This window comes from Danio rerio, chromosome 9 (genome assembly GCF_049306965.1).
Source record: "Danio rerio strain Tuebingen ecotype United States chromosome 9, GRCz12tu, whole genome shotgun sequence".
Taxonomy (NCBI): domain Eukaryota; kingdom Metazoa; phylum Chordata; class Actinopteri; order Cypriniformes; family Danionidae; genus Danio; species Danio rerio.
In genome coordinates, this window is record NC_133184.1 from 19,933,011 (window position 1) to 19,957,500 (window position 24,490).

Sequence of the window (24,490 nt, forward strand, 5' to 3'; positions counted from 1 at the left end):
TGCTTTTATCCAAAGTGACTTACACCCGTGAACAGACCCAGGGAGCAGTTGGGGGTTTGGTGCCTTGCTCAATGGAATCACCCCAGCCGTGGTATTGAGGTGGATATTCCCACCAACAATCCCTGCTGGTACCGGGACTCGAAACAGTGACCTTTGGATCGCAAGTTAAACTCTCAGTTCATACAAATTAGCTACTTTTCTGAAAACAAGTAAAATAGTTATGTTTCCTTGTGAGATCGGGCTCCTATTGCTTAAAAAGAAATGTCTCAGAAGCTTTGTGAATAAGTTATTCTAACTCTTAAGGGAGTCGCACACTGTATGCGTTGATTGGCACCATGCCATGCATTTTAGAATTCTAAACATAGGTTTCTATGAGAGCTCGCACAATAGCGTCGCAAGTCGGCAGCTGTCTGCGGTGCCCAGCTAAACTTAGAACAATGTTCATATGTTCGCCATGCCATCTGCATAGTTTTATTTAAAATAACAATCTAAATGTTCGCTTTCGGTGTGTGTTATTTCCAACTGTCATGAGCGCATCGCTGAGCGGCACATTCGGTGTGCAACACCCTATAGGCTACATTTACAATGACAACAATCTAGCCAAAAAATTTAAAGTTTTTCGCTTGTTTTTCCAAAAGTTTGACTTTTACACAATTTTTTTTCAAAATTATCTGCATTTACACATCCATGAAAATGACCAGTGTTGGGCAGCAGCGTCGCAACAAGTATTGACGCTACTAGCTTAGTTACATTTCTCAGTAGCATGGCGGTAGCTATTGAAAATCAAAAGCTTTCTAAATCAAATAGCTTTTCTGTAGCGAAGCTAGCGTCAACACAAGCTAGCGTCCCAGTAGCTTTTAGCTTAGCTTGCTGCATTTCCCAGAAGGTATAGCTTTTAGTGTAGTTAAGCTACATTTTATGTTGAGTAGCTAATAGCTTAGCTGACTAAATTTTTTCAAGCAGCTTGCCCAACACTGAAAATGACCAATGTATGACGTATGCCAGACCAGTATTTGGCACTGTTGCTTTGTTAATTAGCATGTTCATGTTTATGCATTCTCAGACATAAAAACGCAGTTGTGATGTAAACAAACAGGCAAAATTTATAAAAAGTTTTCCGTTTTTGGCTGAAAATGTTGTCATGTAAATGACCTTTAGTGGTTATATAAAAGGTTTTGACCTTAAAGTTTCTTTGTTTTGAATCTTAATTGATAAAATCTGATTTTGATAGATTCTTTGTTATGTATATAATTAGTTATTAATGCTAAGACTGCATTCTTAACACAAGCAATCTCTTTAATTATTTTTTGTTCATCAAGTATTAAACACTATATTTTCCTTTCAATTACTAATAGCAAATTGATAAGAAAAAAGTGACTTCCTGCCACTGCAGCTATCACAGATATTTAGTTGGAGACTCAAGTAGAAAAGCAGACCGAGGGCAAACTCAATGAACATACAGATCAGTGGGCTAAAATTAACTCCAGTCAGACAGCTCATGGTGTTAAGAGAAATGAAGGGATGACGCAATATTAGCAGTTTGCATTTCTCTTTTGAAGTGTGCTGGTGTTGCAGACTAATCTCACCGGTAAACCGCAGTGACATGATGGAGTCTGACTTACCTTTTCATGGCATTCAGAGTTGTGGTTTGTCATATCTACTGACTCCATGGCGTTCAGCAGCTGTCAAGAAAGAACAAAAATGTCCATATAATCAGCCTTTCTGGAGAAAGGTGGCAATATTAATATTGAGGCTTTAATATAGAAGTAAAAATTTTTCCACCATGTTCTTAGGGGTCACAGCAGAAGATATAAATAAACGAGACAATTAATCTCTTGAGTTTCTTTTGTTGTTGTTGCATGCAAGAAAGCAATAACTAAATGTTGGCTTGGCTCAAGAGAAGCCCCCCCAGACATGGACATGGACTATTCTAAGACTTTTTTTTACTCTGGTTAGAGACAGACAAATTATTGAATGAAATGGGATTGCAAATTACTTCAAACAAGCAATGACTAGACTTTTAGATTGCACCCTAACTCCTATTCAGAACAATCACTTCTTACTTTTCTGTAATACCTCAAGTTGTTAATTATCGTGGAGAGCAGCAGTGAAAGTAACACTGGTCGAAAGTAACAATGTGATTTTCTCAGAGCACTGACAATATTCGCTCCCCAAGCCATAAAACCACAGCCTTTATGCAACCCTTGACAAAATGTCTACCATTGAGCTGCCAAATATAAAATATGCTAAAAACAGTACGTGCGCTGAGTAGTATGTCCGAATTTATAGCATTTGAAAAACAGTATGTGAGAAGTACCAGGATGACCTACTACTTCCGCGTATTCGATAGACCCTACGCTAGCCAATGATGCACCATGAATGAATTCATGAATACGAGTGAAGCAATGCAACTGACATGGGTAGGTCACGTGATGATGACAAAATGGCGGATGTATTAAGTCTGAGTACCATTCATACTACTGACATTCATACTGTATAGAACATATTTAAATTCAAATGCAGTACCTACTGAGGAATATTTAGAAACTAAATACTCAGTAGTATTTAGAGTTTATTTAGAAACTTTAGACAGGCAATGGTCAATCACAGGAGCAAACAGGTACATACAGGAAAATGCATAAGTGTAGTCGAGGTCATAGGCAATAAGGTAGTAATTTGATGTAGTGCACTGAGCATGTACCAAAAAATGACACATCTTGCAGTGAAGCAATGTACCGGAGCTTTATTCATTTTGCTATATGTCATGTGATCAGTAACGTCTGAAGCTTAAATTTTGCCTATACCCATGTGACTGCTTTGAATTTTGATTGAAACGATTAAACACCCTTGCGAGTTGGTAAAGTGTATAGCGAGAGATAACTGAGCTACTCCGGAGTACAAGTTGAGATTGGTCTTGCATTTCCATGTTTTTATGCACTCTCACGCTGATATTTTCTCAGAATAGCTGTAATTTATTTTATCGCAGTTAGTCAAACTATGATTTTTATAGTTGTAGACTTGTGGAAACCTGTACAAAGTCACACAGTGTGTGTTACATTCCGGGTCAATACCGGTGTGTGGTACATTCTACGTCACTTCCGGTGTGTGGTACATTCCCTTTCCGTTGGGAATCTGTAATTGTAAATTTGTTTCGGGATTTGTAAAAGTGTTTTGCGTCATGTTAATTTGTTTTCTAAAATGTAAATTTGTTTCGTCCTTGGTAAAATTGTTTTTCCTATGTAATTGTGTCTGATGATAGGTAAACATGTTTTTCAAAATGTAAATTTGTCTCGAGCTTTGTTAAAGTGTTTCAAACTTTGTAATGTTGTTTTGCACTTCCCGGCCACCGTAGTAATCAGTCTTAGATCAGCTATCATCTGTGAATGTAATTATCTGTGATTCCGGCATAATTGTGTGTGAGGTGCATGATGAAATTTGTAGTTCATAAAGTGACAGAATTGTAGTCTGGGTGATGGGTCATGTTTAGCAGTGATATGTAAGCCCAGATTGCTGTTGATCGTGACATATTAGAGCTATAACACATTCTTAAGTTTGAATTGCCTGAGTTGTTCCATTTAAAAGTAAATCGGGTTTAAATGGCAAGAGTTTCTGTAGGGACGAATGTAACTGTAATTTATAACCCAATTCTAATAGCCATTTGTTTTACATCCACATATGATTTTGCAATGTTTACATTTAGATCATTTACAACAATAAAGTAGTTTTACAACAATAAAAAAACATTCAAAATAATTCAATTTTACATTGTTGGGTTACATTTGACGAAAATGACTGTCAGAATTTTCCTAAGTTAAAGGACAAAATATGTTTGCAATTAACATTTTAAGAAGATCATTGTCCGGTATGTTTAATATAAACAAGAATAAGCCAATAAATCTATGATATATTATTGTGTTACTTTCGACCCACCCCTGTGTTTCCTTTGTCCCTACTGATGGAGCCAAAAGTAACAATGCACAATCTATGTTCAAAGTGAGGTGACTCAGTGGTTAGCACTGTCCCCTCACATGAAGAAGGTCGCTAGTTTGAGGTTGCTAGTGCACTTTTGTGTGGAATTTGCACGTGTACGCATTGGTTTCCTCCTGATCCTTTGGTTTTCCCCACAGTCTAAACTCAAGCACCATAGGGGTGTATAAGTGTGTGTAAATGCGAGAGTGTATAGGTTTTTCCCAGTACTGAGTTGCCTCATTCGACCATGGTGACCCCTGATAAATAAAGAGCCCCTGTTAACTAAGCCAAAGAAAAAGGATTGTTCTAAGAAAAATAATTTTTTAATTGTTCCACATTTATACAAAATATCTGATATTGATAGAACACACTTGTGAGTTTGTAATCACAGCAGATATAGGCTGTTTCTCAATATGCGTTCTTCAGTGATCTTGCGTCCTTGTGTTCTCGTGTAACGTCATCATTAGCTGCCAAAGTTCAGTTCCAAAACTCAAGACCGCAAGAACAGAGGACGCGTGAAACTTCCTGGATGTGTTGTTGATATCAAAGACCGCACCAATGCAGACTTGAGCACTGAACTTACTCTAGAAGTCCCAGTAGTCTTTGCGACTGGAGAGGAAGCGCAACATTTTATATAGGTTTATTATTAAAGTTCAGACATAAAACTTATTTATCTCAGGAGTTTCCCTGCATGAAATGTAAATATTACCATGAAAATCTTAATAAAGAGATAAACACAATAAGGGTGTTTATTTGCTGAAATTCTTATTAAAATCAGTTTTATTTGTATTGTGCAACATATATTTAAAGGAATTTTATGCACAGTAAATATTTTGAAAAGGAGAAAAACAATAAATCATTGTAAGAATGCTGTAATGTTTAAATAATTTTCCATTAAAAATGGGTAAAGGTCATGTGACCATCAGGAAGAACCAGGGAATAACACAGCATCTCATTTCTCACAGGACGCGTTCTCTTTTCTTGCGGTCTCCCAATTTTTTTCTTCCGAGCACACCTGGCAAGACTGGTCTGCACAAGAACACAAGTCCATACACTCACTGGCCACTTTATTAGCTACACCTGTCCAACTGCTTGTTAAATCAAATTTCAGATCACATGGCAGCAACTCAATACATTTAGGCATGTAGACATGGTCAAGATAATTTGCTGCAGTTCAACCCGAGCATCAGAATAGGGAAGAAACTAGATTTAAGTGATTTTAAATGTGGCATGGTTGTTGGTGCCAGACAGGCTGGTCTGAGTATTTCAGAAAATACTGATCTACTGGGATTTTCACACGCAACCATATAGGGTTTATAGAGTCTGAAAAAGAAAAAACAAAAAAATCCAGTGACTAGCAGTTCTGTGGGCACACATGCTTTGTTGATGCCAGAGGTCAGAGGAGCATCGTGTCAATGACACAGCCCACCTGTGTATTGTTGCTGACCATGTCCATGCCTTTATGACCACAGTGTACCCATCTTCTAATGGCTACTTCCAGCAGGATAATGTGCCATGTCATAAAGTGTGAATAATTGCAGACTGGTTTCTTGAACATAACAACGAGATTACTGACCTTAAATGGCCTCCACACACCAGAACTCAATCCAATAGAGCACCTTTGAGATGTGGTGGAACGGGAGATTCGCATCATGGATGTGCAGCCGACAAATCTGCAGCAACTACGTGATGCTATCATGTCAATATGGACCAAAATCTCTGAGGAATATTTCTTGTATCTTCTTAAATCTATGCCACTAGTAATTAAGGCAGTTCTAAAGACAAAAGTGGTCCAACCAGGTGACTGTATATGCTAATTATCTATACTAAAACAGAATAATTGTTTTTTTTTTTTTTAGTATTTGAAAAAAGAAAGAACAGAAATATACTTGCAGACAGTCTGGCCTGAAGTGTGATGCTACATTTTTAATGAATGCTGGTGTAAAAAAAGAAAAGAAAAAGAGTAATGAAACCCATTTGTGACTCCATACGTTATACGTCCAGGGTGTCTAGAGAAGGTCATAGCAGTTTCATATTTATAAAATATGGAAGCATGTCTCCTCTGGTTCTAAAAATACTATCCACACATTCTCCATCTGTTTTGGTTAGGAGCGCAGTATAGAGTATGGGCTCCACAGGACCTCCATGGCTATTGATGTTTCTGTTATCTCAGTCAAATAACATTCATGCAAACCAATGTCTGCTGTTACGAAAATGGACTAAACAAGGTTGGTCATTATTCCCTGTGTCTGGGCAAACTGCTGTACTGGCACAAGCGACGGTATCGTGTTGTGCTGTTCAGCAACAGAGAGGACATATCATCTGTCTTCATTGACAACAGTTCTATGGATTCTAATCAAGGCAGACACCACATATGGATGAAGATGGATAGGGAGAGAGAGGTCTGTTCAATACATCAGGCAAGATGCCTTATGGTCAGAATTTATTTATATCTAACATTCACAGCTAATGTTTCAGTAATTTTGTAAAGATCTATTTTCACAAAATCAAGTAAGGCGCCCACATAGGCAGAATGTTAAAGCGCTTTTTGTAAGAAAAAAAAGAAGTACACTTTAGCCCAGTGTTTCTCAACCACATTTCTGGAGGACCACCAGCTGTGCACATTTTCCATAGCTGCATCCGAAACCGCCTACTACTAAGTAGGTACTGCATTTGAATTAAAACATACTACTCGGTCGTTAGAAAAGTACGTTCTATACAGTATGAATGTGAAAAGTATGAATAGAATTTGGACATACTACATCCGCCATTTTGTCATGGTCATGTGAGCTACCTGCGTCAGTTGCGTCGCTCCACTCCCATTCATGAACTCTCTCACGGGGCATCATGTAATAGCGCAGCATGTATGGGATGCGCACTTCAGAATCTCTCCAGAAATAGTAAGTGATCCGGGTACTTCTCGCATACTGATTTTCGAATTCTATGAATTCAGACATACTACTCGGCTCGCATTCTGATTTTAGCATACTATATAGTATAGAAGTATGCGGTTTCGGACGCATACACTCCCATACACTCTCATTCAAACACATACACTATCGACAATTTAGCTCACCCAATTCAACTATACTGTGTGTTTGGAGTTGTGGGGGAACCAGAGCATCTGGAGGAAAACCACACGAACATGGGGAGAACATGCAAACTCCGACACAGAAATGCCAACTGACCAAGCGGCAACCTCCCGCTCTCCCTCAGGAAGCCAATACGGAAGTAACTAAAACTGCAATTCATCCGAAATTCCGCTAGTCGTGGCCGCTCCTGGCTCCAAAACAGAGCAAATTTCAATTGAGCCCACTGTTAGAATGGCCAACTTTACAGCAGAAAAAAAGGTGTTTACAGCCTGGTACAAAAAAAGATTTTGGTTAATACAGCTAATATTACCCTTCATGACAACTGTGAGGGGGGTGAATTTTTTTATAACTCATCCGTTTCCTTTATATTAAGTTATATTAAGTTTGCATAATTAAGGGAGTGGCCACTTGATTGACAGCTAGGTCTCGCTGGTCGCCGTCACGTCACCTCAGCTGAATTCTGCAGATTAGCCACTGAACTCAGCATATTTATTGTATTTCTGTGTTGTTTTGTGTGGCTTTACACAGTCAACTGCCTTTTGGACTTGTTTCCTACAATTATTAGATGGCATGGCATGCTGAGTACACTTAATTGTGCTCACAAACCATTCACGTGGCCTCCGTTTCCCATGTGAGTAAAGTTATTTACTTATATACAATCTCTATACATGTATTTGTTTTATTTAAGATCATTTATCGTTTATATTTATATTTAGAGCTGTTATGCACTCCAGAATCTGTCAGATTGATTAGCTGTGGGCTCTAGAACAGTCATCTGAAGCGTTGTCATACAGTGTTATGCTGGATTTCATCAATAGTCTTACATTAACTAACACAGACTGTATCTGAAGTGTTTGAAAGTAATTCGCGTTTTCCTCCTGTTGAAAAACGTCATAAGAACAATGTTTAGTGGCTCAATGTGTTACAGCAGTGTTTTTAAAAGACTAAACACTTTATTGATATAGTATACAACCAAGCACAAGTGGTCAGAATACAAACGAGTCACAGGTGATAAAGTATTAAGCGTTCTCTCAAAGTAAAGTGTGTCTGAACCAGGTCCAAGCTAAATGCAGCATGTGTCTGAATCTCCGCTCATTCTCCGCCTCTTTGCCCTTGTTTGGTATCCCGCCGTGGGTGTGATGACGCGCAAACAAAATGGCGACGGTTGGCCACGCCCACTTGTGGCTTCTTTTGCGCTCTTTAGAAACCTATTGGTGACGTCACGGATACTACGTCCATATATTTTACAGTCTATGCAACTGACCCAGCCGAGGCTTGAACCAGCTACCTTCTAGCTGTAAGGGGATCGCGCAACCTACTGTAGCAGATGATGTAAATGATAATAGAATTTCTGTAAAATTACGCACTAAATTACAACATAAACATTACAAATGTGTCATTAATTTATTTAAATGCATGGTACATACAAGTTATAATTTAGTTTGCTATAATTGGTAGTATATTCGGCAGTATTGTTTTAAAGTGCTGTAAGTTTTTGACTCTTCTAAAGCAAAAAAATACCATAATATGTTTGCAGATATTTAAGAAACCTGCCAAGTAAACATTCTTGTTTATTTGAAAAACAATGCTGAAATCAGAGATTCTGCTTTAAAAATGTGTGTTACATGTCTTTTAACGTGCCCACTGCCACTTAGAGCCAATTATAGTTCAGCACCCTGGGTTGCCTTGTTGGAAAATTGTGCATTTCATTAATTCAGTCAAAAAGGCTCCCAAAGCATGTGCTTATGACCAAAATGCGACCTCCGGTGTACAGTAACAGCCCCGAAATGAGACGCAAATTCAGAGATCCACATGATATAAATATCACAAATATAAACATTAGGTGAGCAGATTACATTGTAACCCGATGTCCGAACAACACGCAAAATTCAGATCAGCAATTTGGCTGTTTGCACAAGACAAAACACAACAGAAATTTAAATAGTCATTCAGAAGGAAAGAATAGTGCACTTACTGCACTCTAACAAAATCGTAGGGTTTATAATTAATACATATTAAACCTCTTTAACATTATTAAATGTAGATGCTGAATCACTGATATGGGTTGGCTTGCACTGAGTCACAGTTCAAAAGTTCCATTTCAAGTAGTTAATTTTATTTTCAAGATCTGAGGTGAACTATCTGCTGCTGCTTTTAAAGGTATGGCAATAAATATCATGCAAAATGCCATTTAAACTGATATTGTTAGCATTTAACACTGAATAAAGCACACGAGGTGTATCTGAGGTGATCATTGTCCGTTTCTGTTGTTTAGCTGCAAGAAATTAAAGCCGTTTCTAAAATATCAGTTGGTTGAAACAAAAACTCCTGTTCATATGGAAAATATTTCTTCTATAGCGTGTTGTCAATTTAATTAGAGCAAGATTTAAGTCAGCCTTAAATCAGCCTTTGGGCTCGATAGTCAGGCACACTCCTGTTGGTCCTCAAACTGGCAACCTGCGCTTGCGCGTGTTTTGATCCAGTGATGCACCTTGACATTCAGTGCTCCTAGGTTAACCACTGGGTGTCAAACCTACATACTGCACCTTTAACCTTATTTAAAAAAAAAAAAAAAAAATCAGCCATCTCTGCTATTAATTAATCTGCCTTTACTGCCCTTCCACTGAAAATAAAAGAATACATTTTGAGAAATGTTGCTAAGCAAACTGCTGTCTTCCATAGTCAGAATAAACTACTATGGCAGTCTGTGGTTACCATCTAGTGTGTTTATTGATATTTTCCTCTTTTTTTTCTTTCTATTTGTGTATGTGTGTTTAGGAGAATAAAGAAACTCAAGCAACATTTAAACATTTTTAAATACTCCTTTTAAGTCTTACTCCATATATATATATATATATATATATATATATATATATATATATATATATATATATATATATATATATATATATATATATTTATTTATATTATTAACCCCTCTATTTATTTTTTTCCCTAATTTCTGTTTAACAGAGAGAAGATTCTTTCAACATTTCTAAACATAATAGTTTTAATAACTCATTTCTAATAGCTGATTTATTTTATCTTTGCCATGATGACAGTAAATAATATTATTTTTTAAGTCTATTTTTTAAGTCACTTCTATACAGCTTAAAGTGACATTTAAAAGCTTAAATAGGTTAATTAGGTTAACTAGACAGTATTAAAGTGCTATTGTATTACAATGGTTTATCGGAAAAACTAGCTTAAGGGGCTTATAATTTTGACCTTAAAATGTTTGTTTTTTTAATTTAAAACTGCTTTTATTCTAGCCAAAATATAACAAATAAGACTTTCTCCAGAAGAAAAAATGTTATCAAACATACTGTGAAAATGTCATTGCTCTGTTGAAAATAATCTGGGAAATATTTAAAAAAGAAAAAATTGATTCAAAGGTGGGATAATAATTCTGACTTCAACTGTGTATATATATATATATATATATATATATATATATATATATATATGTGTGTGTGTGTGTGTGTGTGTGTGTGTGTGTGTGTGTGTGTGTGTGTAATCTATAAAACACTTTTACTATAATTGCAACTGCCATTTCATTACGTTTCTGAAAATATTAACCATATATAAATATTATATTCTTAAAAGTATTTTTTTTGTTTTTTTGAAAAAAAAATTTATATATATATATATATATATATATATATATATATATATATATATATATATATATATATATATATATATATATATATATTCAGCATATTCTTTGTGGCTAAATCTTTTTTTGGAGGTCTTTGTCCATGCTTTCTAGACATGCAGGTGTTGTGTTACCTGGGCAAATGTGACTGTGTGTGTCAAGTGTAAGAATAAAGAGCAACCCGGCTCTCCAGAGTAGCCTCGTTCCCCTTCTGCAGCCACAACAAAGCATATTCATCTTCAGATATAAAACTGTCCTGCTCTTCTTCATGTGTTGCTGTTTACAGTCTGTGTCTCTGTTTTTAGGTGTGTGTATGTGTGCCTGCTGCCATGTTGAGTTGTGTTGTTCACTGCATGCACAGTGGGAGTGAGGACAGTGACCCTCGGCTACAGAGCATCCCGCTGTCACACATCAGGAGGCAGACACTGCCCAAATGCAGCATATCTGAAGTGAACAGTGCTCTTAATAGCTTACATAAGGCTTTGTGCCCCTCAATAAAATAAATCAGTGCTGGGGGTAACTGAAGCTACTAACTTAACAACATGACAGCACTAAATTAGCTACTTTTATAAATAATGCATTATATATATATATATATATATATATATATATATATATATATATATATATATATATATATATATATATATATACAYATATATATATATATATATATATATATATATATATATATATATATATATATATATATATATATATATATATATATATATATAGTCTTTTCTGACTGCTATCCTGTGTATGACCTGGCCTGTTTGTATCATGTACGTTTCTTGTTTTTGCCCTTTTGCTCCATGCCAGACTGATTATTATTGACCCACTATCTGCCTAAAGCTGAGGTCACACTGAACTTTTCTCCCCATAGACTTCCATTTATACGCACGCGAACTGGTGAACTCTGACCTGCCAAATCGCATCACTTGAGTGCGGGAGACCAATCAAGGATCAAAACATGACCCCTCTGGAAAGAAAATTAAAACATGGAGCAATTGCTCTCTTTTTTAATGTCTAATCATCTTGTTTAATCCCACCCCTTTTCACAGCACCGCATGACAGAATTTTGCATTATCAAACTCTAGTGTGACCGCATCTTTATTACTCACGTCTGTTGGATTTCCCCTGTGTTTGTTGAAAGATCAGGGGCCTCATGTACGAAGACTTGCGTGGAAATCTTACTAAAACATTGCGTACGCACAAAGCTGTAAATGTGCGTACGCAGAAAAAAATTCAGATGTATGAAACACTGCGTACGCCGAATCTCACGCATATTCTTTTGTACATCCGAATGAACGTGAAACTGAGCGCAACATGCACGAGCACAAAACCCCTACCTGCCTCCTCCCCCGTATGAATATGCTAATGACTATGCTAATGACAAAACCCAACGAAAAAGCAATGGCAAAATCAAGCAAAAAGAGAAACTTTGAACAGAATGTGAAATGGAGGTGCTGCTTTTGGAGGTAGACCAGAGAAAAGCGGTGTTATTTGCAAGTTTGTTCTCCGGAATTAACAACAAAAGAAAAAAAAACAGAGTGGGAGAGTTTAGCTGATGCGGGTAACACAGTTGGGTCTGAACATCACACTGAGTTCATTAAAAAAAGAAATAGTGTGGTTTATATCTGTAAAATGTTGCAGTACCCTTAGCAGTCTCTGTGGCGCACCTCGTAAGACGCATGTGATCATGTATTGACACGTTCGAGCATGAACTCGGCTCGAATCCAGCGTCTGATGATCTCTTCTTTTTTTCCCTGCTTCATATCAGATTTTGCCCACTATTTATCACGAGAAAGACAAGTAGGATTCATCAATAAGTTTGTGCATCATATTTTATTTGCACATTTATTGACTGGAAATGTTTCTGATTCACGCATGCAAATTCATCTTCAGATAGTGTCTTTATAGCAATGTGCGTGCAGTAGATAGCTCAGATTACATTGGGAAAACAGGTGACTGCTGCAAATTGTGCTTTAATGTTTAGCTGGTCAACTGTATGGTATGGAAACCTTACATACCTACTAGATGAACCCGTCTCATACAGCTGCCATTGCAAGGCTCAGACACTTTGTAGAGAGGAATTTAACACAACTGCCTCTAGGAGTCGCCAATGGAAATAAAACAGACACGCACAAAAAATGAGCGTACGCCAGCCAGAAAGCTGCCGTGAAGCTGCGCACATTCCCACGTTCAGTTCATCGTTAGTAAATCCAAACGTGAGCGATTCTGAGCGTGAAACCTGGCGTTTGCAAAGTTTTTGTGCGTACGCAGCGTTGCTACATGAGGCCCCTGGACTGCTCACCTGTTAATACTAATCCTACCCTTAAAAGAAACCATACTGCTAATCTATACAACTAAACATACCCTTAAACCCAACCATGTCACTAAACACACTGTTAAAGTTACTCATACCACTTAACCATAACCTTAAATTTGTTCACAATCTCGCAAACATTGACATTAATAGCATCAAAAGTGTTCTAACATATAATGTTCACTATTTGTCTCAAAAAAGTGGTGGGAAAGCAATCCAATTAGGTGAATTCATTTAGACCAGGATTCATTTAAACCGGGGGTGTCCAAACTCGGTCCTAGAGGGCCGGTGTCCTGGAGAGTTTAACTCCAACCCTAACCAAACACACCTGAACCAGCTTATTAAGCTCTTAGATCAGGGATGTCAAACTCAGTTCCTGGAGGGCCACAGCTCTGCACAGTTTAGTTCCAACTCTGCTCTAACACACTCACCTGTAGGTTTCAAACAAGCCTGAAGAACTCAATTAGTTTGATCAGGTGTGTTTAATTAGGGTTGAAACTAAAATGTGCAGGGCTGCGGCCCTTCAGGAATTGAGTTTGACATCCCTGTCTTAGATGTACTAGAAAATTAATGGCAGGTGTTTTGAAGCAAGCTGGAGCTAAACTCAGCAGGACAAAGGCCCTCCAAGACAGGGTTTGGACATCTCTTATGTTCTCAAACTCAATTCCTAGAGGGCCGCAGCTCTTCATAGTTTAGCTCACCCAGCTCCAACTCACATCTGCTTAATAGTCTAGGAGTGTTGAACACCTTGATTAGTTTCATCAGCTGAATTTTATAAGGGTTGGAGCAAAACTGTGCAGCGCTGCGGCACTCCAGAAAATGAGTTTGAGACCCATGATTTAGATGGATCGATTCAGATGGATAGAACCATTGAAACATTTTTGTAAGATTTACAACACAATCTCATGCAGCACCAGTGGCTAATTTGCATGAATTAGTAAAATATCATTCGTACAGTTTAGTACATGGGTCTCAAACTTGATTCCTGGAGGGCGGCAGGTCTGCACAGCTTTACTCCAACCATAATTAAACACAGCTGATGCAACTAATCAAGATGTTCAAGGTTACTAGAAGGCAGGTGTGAGTTGGATGTGATTTGAGCTAAACTATACAGAGCTGAGGCCCTCCAGGAATTGAGTTTGAGACCACTGTTTTAGTGTGATTATCTCATCCCCCAATGACGGTTGGGTTTAGGGGCACACCTTCTTTTAAAAATGATATGTTATCACGTAAATTAACTCATACAAAATCATACGAATTAGCCACTTTCTCTCAAAACACGTAAAATAGTTGTTTCCGCATGAGATTGGGCTGAAGTTATTAGACATTTCATATTTTTTTTTCTTTGAGGGATTGAACTGAAATACAAATTGTTTTTACATTTACATTTACATTAAGTCATTTAGCAGATGCTTTTATCCAAGTCAAACATGTAAAAAAAAAATAGGCAATGTAATATTTTTTGCAAAATCATTTGTTTTAGGGGTGAATTTTTACTACAGCTTTACTAAATACTATAACATTTAGTTTAATTAAACTATCCCTTATTTTTGCCTTTTAAAATTTCCCATTTATTTTTATATTTTTTATATTATTTTTTCATACACTTTAATTGGGATCCTCACTATTTTCAGCCATATTACAACTTACAACATTAAATAAATAACAACCTTGTAGTGTTGCTAAAAGGCTGTATTTAAATGAAATAGCAGTAGCTTCAAAGTAGCTCCCCAACACTCCTTCCTCATAATGATTGTTTGTGCCCTCAAATGACACTATTATGCATATGCAAATTGAGATTATTGAGCAAAATGGGCAAGAAGTCAGACAAACCTTTTCTCTGAGGCTGATCACCTCTCCCTCTAGGTAGCGCTGCTCATCTCTGGCCTGCTCCAGCTCCAGCTCCTTTCCCTTCAGCTCTTCCTGGAGCCGAAGCAGTTGCTGTGGAGACAAACAGCATCGTGAGCAGAAGAAGCAGATGGCTGGAACAATGAGCAGCGTGTGGGGCAGCGTGGTACCCTCATAAAAAAATGCCACATAAACATTATTCAACCGCATAAAGTAAAACCAATAGGAGAATGAGTGCTAGGTCGACTGAAGCAGACCTTTAATACCTGCTGAAATGTTCCATTGGTTTTTAGCTTGCTGAAAAAAAAAAAAAAAGAAAGAAATAGGTCTGGAATTTTCTCTAATTTATGTTAACATATTCTAGTACACCATGGATGATGTAACTTACAATATGGATAACACCATTTAGTACTCACAAAAATAACATTCTCATCTTTTAAATTATATTTTTTCTATTTAATTAATACAGTAAAGATAGTAACATTGTTAAATCTAACAAAATAAAATCACTTCTTTATATATTTTTGCATAATTTATTCCTGTATTTTCCAGTCTTCAGTCACATGATCATACAAAAATTTGTCCCTAACCCTACCCTCAAATCATACAATTAAACTCACCCTTAAACATTTGCTTAAATCAAACCACATTATTAATTCTACTCTTCTCTTAAAACCTAAACCTACCAATCCAACTGAACCTACTCTAAAACAAACCAACACCACTAAACCTACCAATACCAATAAACCTACTGTACCTCTAAACCCTAATAAATACCACTAAACCTACTCCAAAACCTACCAAAAAACTACTAATCCTTCACTAAAACCTACTAATAAAAGCCTACCAATACTGCTAAAACCAGCCTTAAACCTATCAATACAACCTATAAATACAACTTACCCTACTATAGAACCCATCAAAACAATTAAACCTACCAATAAAACCTTCTAAAACTGCTAAACTTGCCCTAAATCTGACCAATAAAACCTATTAATTCCATGTTTAGGCTGCGTCCCAACTCGCATACTTATGCACTATTCTACGCCATTTTGTAGTATAAATAGTGTCAGTAAGTTCACATTGAAAACTCTAAAAATAGTGAGTACTCTTCAATTACCCGGATCATGCACTCATTCAGCCGGTAAAATGAAGTGTGTAGTGATGGACGCTTCACACACTCAATGGCCGCAGGTTTGCTTACGTAGAGGAAGGGGCGGAGCTATCGGGCGCTCATGTTGGATAACTTTATTAATTTTAGATTATGAAAGCAAAATTCTCCTACGAGAGTGATTATTGCGCCTCCCGATGGTAAATGTGGTTATACTCATGGCAGGTATTATTTGGAAGTTTGGTCATTTATTTCACTAATTCAGCGACCGTCAGACGTCATCAGGAAAACGGGTTGAATTTCCGCTTAGTAAAAAAAAACATTAGTGCGACACTACAAACATATACTATGCTGTTGAGTGTGTAAGTGCATAAGTGCATAAATATATAGTGCATGAGTGCATAGTATATAGTGTGCCATTTGGGATGCAGCATCAGTTCTAACCCTGATCAAAGACACCTGAACCAATTAATTAGGATGTGAAAAGCACTGGATAATTACAGGCAGGTGTATTTAATATGGGTTGTACTTGCAACTGAAATCTGCTAGACAATAGATCTCCAGCAGCAGGGTTGGTTACCCCTGCACTAAATCTAGAAATAGCTACCCTTACCACATAACCTACCCTAGAACCTACCAAAACCACAAAGCCTACAATTAAATAAACTAATACCACTAAACCTACAATACCCCTAAAACCCACCAATACCGCTAAAACTACCCTAAAACCTATCAATAAAATCTACCAATACCACTAAACCTACTGTAGAACATACCAAATCTACTAAACTTACCCTAGAACCCAATGTTCAATAAAACAAATCAACCAACTGCACAATATTAAAACCCCTCAATACCTCAATACACTAAATATATCCTTAAAAGTACCAAATCAAACCTACCAAAACCACAAATCGACTCTTAGTGTCTTAGTGACTCGGTCCCAGTCATTCCCCTTGCTGGCCAGCAGAGGTCATCATCACTATAACATTACATCATCCTATCAGACACTGATTGCAACACTCCTGCTGCACATCACACTGATCACCCGCACACACACATATAAGTAGCCCAAACACACACTACACTGCAAAGTCATGTTCTGCCTTGCTGACATTTCTGGGCAGTCCTTATCCTTGCCTAATCTCTTTGTTATAACCCGGACTGTCCCTGCCGCCTGCCTCGAACCCTGCATTGTTATTGACCTTGATCCACGCCGCATGCCTCTGACCCATGCCTGTTATCACAGTCCTTGAAGGGCAGCTGCCAGCCTATCGACCTTATTCTACCGTGTTTGATGTGAGTTCACACACTAGTACATACTGTGTGCTTGTTATTAAACTGTGTTTAATAAATATACTGCAAATGGATCCCTCTGTGTCAGACTCCTTGTTACACTTAGTCTGATTACCAAAACCACTTAACCTACCCTGGTATCTTATGTTATCACTAAACTACACCTACCCTAAAAACCTATCAATACCAATGTACATGTACTTTTTTATGATTAGTCAATTCCAGAAAATAATTGTAAAAAAACCATCAAATTTACCAATACCACTAAACCTACCCTAAAGCCTATCAATAAAAACTACCAATATCCCTAAAACAACCCTCAAGCCTATAAATACCACTAAAATCACACTTAAACCTATAATTAAAAACTGCCAATACTACTAAACCTACCCTAAAGCCTACCAATACCACTAAACCTATTCTTAAATGTACCAATACCATTAAATCTACCCTAGAACATATCAATAACACATACCAATACCACTAATCTTACCCTAATCCCTAAAACCTACCAATACCACTAAACCTAACCTAAAACTTACCAATACCACCTACCAATTTCACTAAACCTACTGAGAGCACTGAATCTACACTAAAACTATCACTAAACCTACTCTAGAACCTACAAAAAACTATTAAACCTGCTCTACAACCTACTAATGAAACCTAGCAATACCACTAAAATTACCCCAAAACTTACCAATATCACTAAAACTACCTTAAAACTCTTACTACACTTATTTTAAACCAAAAAATGCCAATAAATCTACCCTACCACTTACCAAACCACTAAAATTGACTAGCTCTAAACCTGCTCTAGAACCTATCCAAACTCTTCAACCTACCAATACACACCTACCGATACACTTAAACAATCATAAAACTTACCAAATCACTAAACCTACCCTTGAACCTACCAAAACCACTAAACCTACCCTAAAATTGACCAATGAAACCTACCAATACCACTAAACCTGCCCTTAACCCTATCAATACCACTAAAGCTTGATGTATTTTTCATAATTGAGTCAATTCCAGATGACAAAAAATGCAGTAAAAATATTGTCAATATCTAAAAATATGATTACAGTTTTAAATGACGACAGTATTTTATTTTCTTGTTATGTATTAATATTATCATTGTTAAAAAGATGAATTTGCCTTTTAAAATACGTACCAGAACAGTACTGCATTTTACCTGTGCTTAAAATAACTTTAAAACTAAAAGTCAATATTAAAAAAAAAGTTCTCCAACCATTAAATTAAATAACAACAGGCCACTGTGCTCCATATAAATCTAAATATCATCTTGCTCTTCCCACTAAAAGGATTTTCATTTCTTACATTAGTATTGATCTTGTTCGTAAAAACCTTCTGCACAATGTAAAGTGAGTAAAGAAAGAGAGTCACTGCCTCCTGTGCATTATACCAGTCTGTGTCCTGAAAAACACTGTGTCCAATCATTATTTAAGCTCATTTGACGGCTAAATAATGGAGGTGGGTGTGTTTGTGTTCCAGATGGAGCTCTGACGTGTGAGCATGATCAACACTTCCGCTCTACTCATCTTTTGCGTATGTTTGAATGTTTCAAAGGTGTCTGCAAGAGGATCTTCAAATTCAGTCCTTCATATCTGTGATCAAGTTTTAACCTGGTATTAAGATTTGTTTTTGCTAATCACACTTTTATAAATAGAGCTATTGCCACAGTCAAATCACCCTGCAGCCTAACACTGGTTACTCACTGAAGCTAAGCAGGGCTAAGCCTGGTCAGTAGCTGAATGGGAGATCACATCGAAAAATAAGATTGCTGTTGGAAGTGGTGTTAGTGAGACCAGCAGCGGGTACTCAATCTGCAGTCTGAGTCCTAATGCCCTAGTATAGTGAAGGGGACACTATATTGTCAGTGAGTACCGTCTTTTGGATGAGACTTTAAACTGAGGTCCTGTCTCAGTGGTCATTAAAAACTACATGGCACTTGCCGTATTGAGTAGGGTTGTAACCCCAATCTCCAAATACCCTCCATTAGCCCTTACCCATCATGATCTACCAATAGCTGGAGTGTGTTGAATGCACTGGCGCCATTGTCCTGTGGCTGCCGTTGCATCATCCAAATGGATGCTGCACACTGGTGGTGGTCTTGAGAGACCCCCTTCATGATTGTGAAGTGCTTAGGGTATATGGACATACACAATAAATGCACTATATAAATACGCAATACATTACATTACGAGAAATAAAGGTATGGAAGCTGTCACTGGGGTGGTACCTTTTCAGAAGGTACACAATCGTGCCTAAAGGGTTGAAATTAGTACCTGAAAAGCACAAAAGTTTACATCTTGAAAGTTTTAGGTAATATGTACTATTGAGGTAACAATACAACGCTAAACCCAAGTGTAAACAAAGCACTTTTGCGCACTTTTGATCTCATCCAGGTGGAGCTGAGAAAACATTTCACCGACCTTTATTAATATAATGCTTTGTGCAATACAGATTATTAACAGCGATACATATGCAAAAAAGTAGTCAGGTTTGAAGTTCATCAGTGTGAAACAAGTTCTGTCCTTCAAATAGTTCCACAGAAATTTTTTTCCAGTTTGTCCATTCAGCTTTACCAGAAATATAGTCCAATATAAAATATCTATTGTAATGCTATTTCACAGCATTATTGTTTTCACTTATTTGGTGTCTGATCTGGGGTTAGCATGTTGAGCTAAAGCACAACATGTCAACTCTAGTATGGTCAACATTTTAAAAGTTAAACAGTAATTTAAACCACAGTAAGAATTAGACTTTATGTTTTTGAGCACTTTACGTTATTTTACATTTATTATGGATTCGGTATACTGCACGTTATATTTTCGTTGCATGTCATTCCAGTTAAGGAAAATAACTACAGAATTCCTGAAATGCATCCACAATTCTAGAATGAGTCATGTGTGAATGAGTTATGTATGTTCTTCTGACAATTTTTGTGTATGACATTTTTGTGTACGTTTCAACGTTTCACATAGTCTTTGACCCTAGTTAATTTTTCAAACGTTATTAATAATTTAATAATTTGCAAATAATTAAAAATGTCATACAGTGTACATACAGTAATAACTTATAAAGTGTAACAAAGCCTAATTTGTTGGTCAGATTGCTTTCTTACCACAAGCTAATCACTTGAAAGTTGTTGTCTTTTTCAAGTGTGCTGAGATCATCAGATTTGTTTTGATTTGATTGTTGCGTTCACTTATGCCCAAGCGAACTGAACCAAGAAAGAAAACACACCGGGTTCCAAAACAAAGAGCTCATTATAAAAGCACAATCAAGGCCTGTGCACACCGAGACGTTTTTTGCTCACGTTTTCTGTCAAAAAAAAAACTGCTCATGCTCGCTTGTTTTTATTTGACGGACCGCGTTAAAGCCTTCTTTGCCAGTCAATTTGGCACTTTACACTTATTGCTTTGTGAACAATAATCATTTCTTCATCGCTAGAGCTGAAGCTGCTACTTGAACCATCTATGCTTGTTCGAGTCACCAGTAACTTTAACAAGCATGTAAACTTCCTGTCTTCCTCTTCTTCTGTGTTACAAGTGCGTGTCGGAAGCTTAAAATTGTGTGGCGCCATCTAACATCAAGGAGTGATTTTGCATACTCTTCTGCTTGATGCCAGTGAATATCGCTTAGGTTTGAATGCAGAAAAACGTCTCGTAAAACGCTGACAATAAACGCAAACAAAAAGTTTCCCGGTGTGTAGGAGCCTTAAGACTGCGTAGTGGTTTTTACCTGCTGCATGTTCTGCATGGTCTGCTGTAGGAAGTGAAGCTGCTGTTCATGTGTGTGGTCCTCCTCAGTCCGATACATTTTGCCCTGCTCCTTCTTCAGCAGCTCCACCTCGTTCCTATAAGCATCCAGCTGCCAGCGCAGACTGTCGTTTTCCTCCCGCAGAGCACATGACTGCGCGGACAACACTGCTCTCAGAGAAACAGAAGAAAGACAGACATGAAGTGAGCCTTTTATTTTCCCTAATTTGTCAGTTTACCCTTGGATCACCATGACTAAGCCGATGGGACCTTATTGACCTTAAAGTAGTTGACCAGCTTTATCAACTGAAAGCTCAAAGTATACTTTCACAAAGTATACTTTTGTGTCCACATACAAGGTGAATGTTATTAAAAGAGGGGTCTACTTGCTGGTACAGCATCCTTGCCTAAAGTATCTTTCATGGTACCCATAAATCAGATACAATATATGTATATTACTTATATGACATACAAGTTTGGATTTGACATGTATAACATATTTTTGGCCACTTACATGTATAGTTTTTCCCAGCCATATAAATTTTAAATGTGTACATACTGTTTATGTTCTAAAAATATTTTATATAATTATATATGGTCATATATAAACACATATATAACACCATAGATCATATATATGTACTGTAATTCAAATGTTTAAAGAAAAAAGTTGAAGGCAGCCGTTTTGGCAAAATTTTGAAATATATGCTGCATATATGTGGCATTTATTTTATATATGTGAATTACAAATATGAACTTGTATTCCAAATTTGTAATTTGCATATATTGCCCAATCAGATTTCTAAGATGAAGTGAAATTATGGCAGACACACTAGGTCGTAGACTGCCCATTTTTCTCAATAAAAATGAACCAAATATTTAAAAGGTGTAAATATAAATGGGTTAGGTGCAGGTATTCTTCTCTCATTAAGATGTTCTCATTAACACTCAATGTGTTATTGCATACTGTTTTATATATGTTTTTATATTTATATAAACAGCATCTATGATTTAGATGTAATGTATGGCATGTAAATAGCACTTGCCTAAGAAAATAGAGTTATTTTCACTTTCACATCAAAACCACTAAACCTACCCTAAATCTGATCAGTAAAACCTACCAATATCACTACTTTTAAACATGCCAATAAAACCTACCAGAACTACTAAATCTACTCTAAATCTGACCCATAAAACCCACCAATACCACTAATCATACCCTGACAAATACCACTAAACCTACCCTAAATCTGATCAATAAAACCTACAAAAACCACTAAACATACCCTGAAATTCACAAATACCAATAAACCTACCTTTAACCCTACCAATAAAACCTACCAAAACAACTAAATCTACTCTATATCTGACCAATAAAACCTACCAATACAACAAAACCTACCCTGAAACCTACCAATACCCTTAAACTTTACCAATAAAACCTACCAAAATTACTAAACCTACCCTAAATCTGACAAATAAAACCTTCCAATACCACAAAACCTACCCCGAAACCTATGCACCAATACCTCTTAACCTACCCTGAAACCTACCGATAAAAACTACCACATATACTAAACCTACCAAAATCTGACCAATAAAACCTACTAATACCACTAAATCTACCCTGAAACCTAACAATACTACTAAACCTACCTTTAAACATACCAATAAAACCTACCAGTACCACTTAACATACCCTGAAACCCACCAATACCATTATACCTACGTTTAAACCTACCAACAAAACTTACCAAAACTACTAAACCCACCCTAAATCTGACTAATAAAACTTACCAAAACCACTAAACCTACCCTAAAACTTACTAATACCCCAAAACCTCCCTTTAAACCCACTAACAAAACTTACCATTAACACTAAACCTACCCTAGAACCTAACAACGTTTTGTAAATGTGTTGGTTAAACCCTTGACGTGCACTAAATGTTCTTTTTTAAATGTTCTCTCTTCAAAATTTGTGTTGACTAAAAGAGTTATATATGAACAAACCCTTTAAAATAATCTTAAAATATTAAAATAATGCAAAGTAATTTACAATAATCTTAAAAAAAATTGTTAAGTTTAGGTTATGTTATAGCTCTTCATTTCCCTTTTGCTTAGTCCCTTATTTATCAGGAGTTGCCACAGTAGAATGAACTGCTAACTATTTTGGCATATGTTTTGCGGAGCGGATGCCCTTCCAGCCACAACCCAGTACTGGGAAAACTTTTCACTAGTGTGAAATAATATCTCACGGAATAAAATAGCTCAAAATTGACCAGTGCATAGCTGTTAGTGTCTTGCATTAATTGGTCCTTACTGAACTGCTTCTCTCAGGGTGCAACCAGTGCTCTGTTTCCTAATCTAACAGCATATAAGACGAGTTCTGCTATCAGCCCGTCTGCTTGAATCAGTATATCAGTCATCGCGGCAGGCTTTGGAGTGAGTTATGATTCAGAGCTGAAATTGATGGTGAAGTTTGCATAACAACTTGGTCACTGTGCTGAGTGTCTGCTGTGTCAACAGAGAATCTCACCTATTAGATATTCCTTCCTGCCACTGGAAATACTTATTTTATTGAGCCAGAGCTAGTGCACTGTGACAGGTCATGAAATATCGCTGAGCTCAGAATCCCCTGACACTTTCTGCCGCCTTCCTCTGCTGAAGCAATATCATTCATAATCAGATTTGCTGTGGGATACACGCAGGACGGAGAGTGCAATCACTCATGTTGATATCTCAGCACAAATACTGTTGTACTCAAGGTTATCTGAAGGATGCTAGCGCTCTGTTTAAATAAAACTAGTAAATACACGTGTGAAAGGTAGTAAAAACAGTGCAGCTGATTTAATTCAAGTGAGATTGTGTTTGGTTGGTTGTTTGGTTGGTTTATTTAATTTGATTGGTTGGTTGGTTGGTTGGTTTAAATTGATTGATTGACTAATTGATTGTTTGGTTTTGTTTTGTTTCAATGGTTGGTTGGTTTAGTTTGATTGGTTGATTAATTGATTGTTTGTTTGGTTTTGTTTTGTTTCAATGGTTGGTTGGTTAAATTTGATTGGTAGGTTGATTGATTTGTTTATTGATTGGTTAGTTAGTTTTGGTTTGGTTGGTTGGTGGGTTTAATTTGACTGAGTTGATTAATTGGTTGGTTGGTTTTAGTGGTTGGTTGGTTTGATTTTATTGATTTGATTGATTAATTTTGTTTTGATGGTTGGTTGGTTGGTTTAATTTGATTGGTTGGGTTATTGATTCGTTGATTGTTTTGTGGTTGGGTTAATTTGATTTGATTGACTGGTTAATTTGTTGATTGATTGATTTGGTTGACTAGTTTTGTTTTGATGGTTGGTTGGTCGGTTGGTGTATTTTTATTGGTTTAATTTGATTGGTTGGTTGAAT

General features: G+C 36.8%; 1 protein-coding gene across 4 annotated transcripts in view; it reads right to left on the reverse strand.

Annotated features, from left to right (window-relative positions):
- The window catches only part of enox1 (ecto-NOX disulfide-thiol exchanger 1), a 260,708-nt gene that overhangs the window by 21,822 nt on the left and 214,396 nt on the right, over positions 1-24,490 (reverse strand). For all 4 annotated transcript variants that reach the window (XR_012385265.1, XR_012385266.1, XM_009304587.4 and 1 more), the window contains 3 exons: positions 21,075-21,259; positions 14,882-14,989; positions 1,623-1,682 (listed from right to left, as the gene is read on the reverse strand). Coding sequence is in view for 2 of the 4 variants with exons in the window: in XM_009304587.4 (XP_009302862.1) it covers positions 1,623-1,682; positions 14,882-14,989; positions 21,075-21,259 (353 nt within the window). In the remaining 2 variants the exon portion in view is untranslated. The remainder of the gene's footprint in view (positions 1-1,622; positions 1,683-14,881; positions 14,990-21,074; positions 21,260-24,490) is intronic.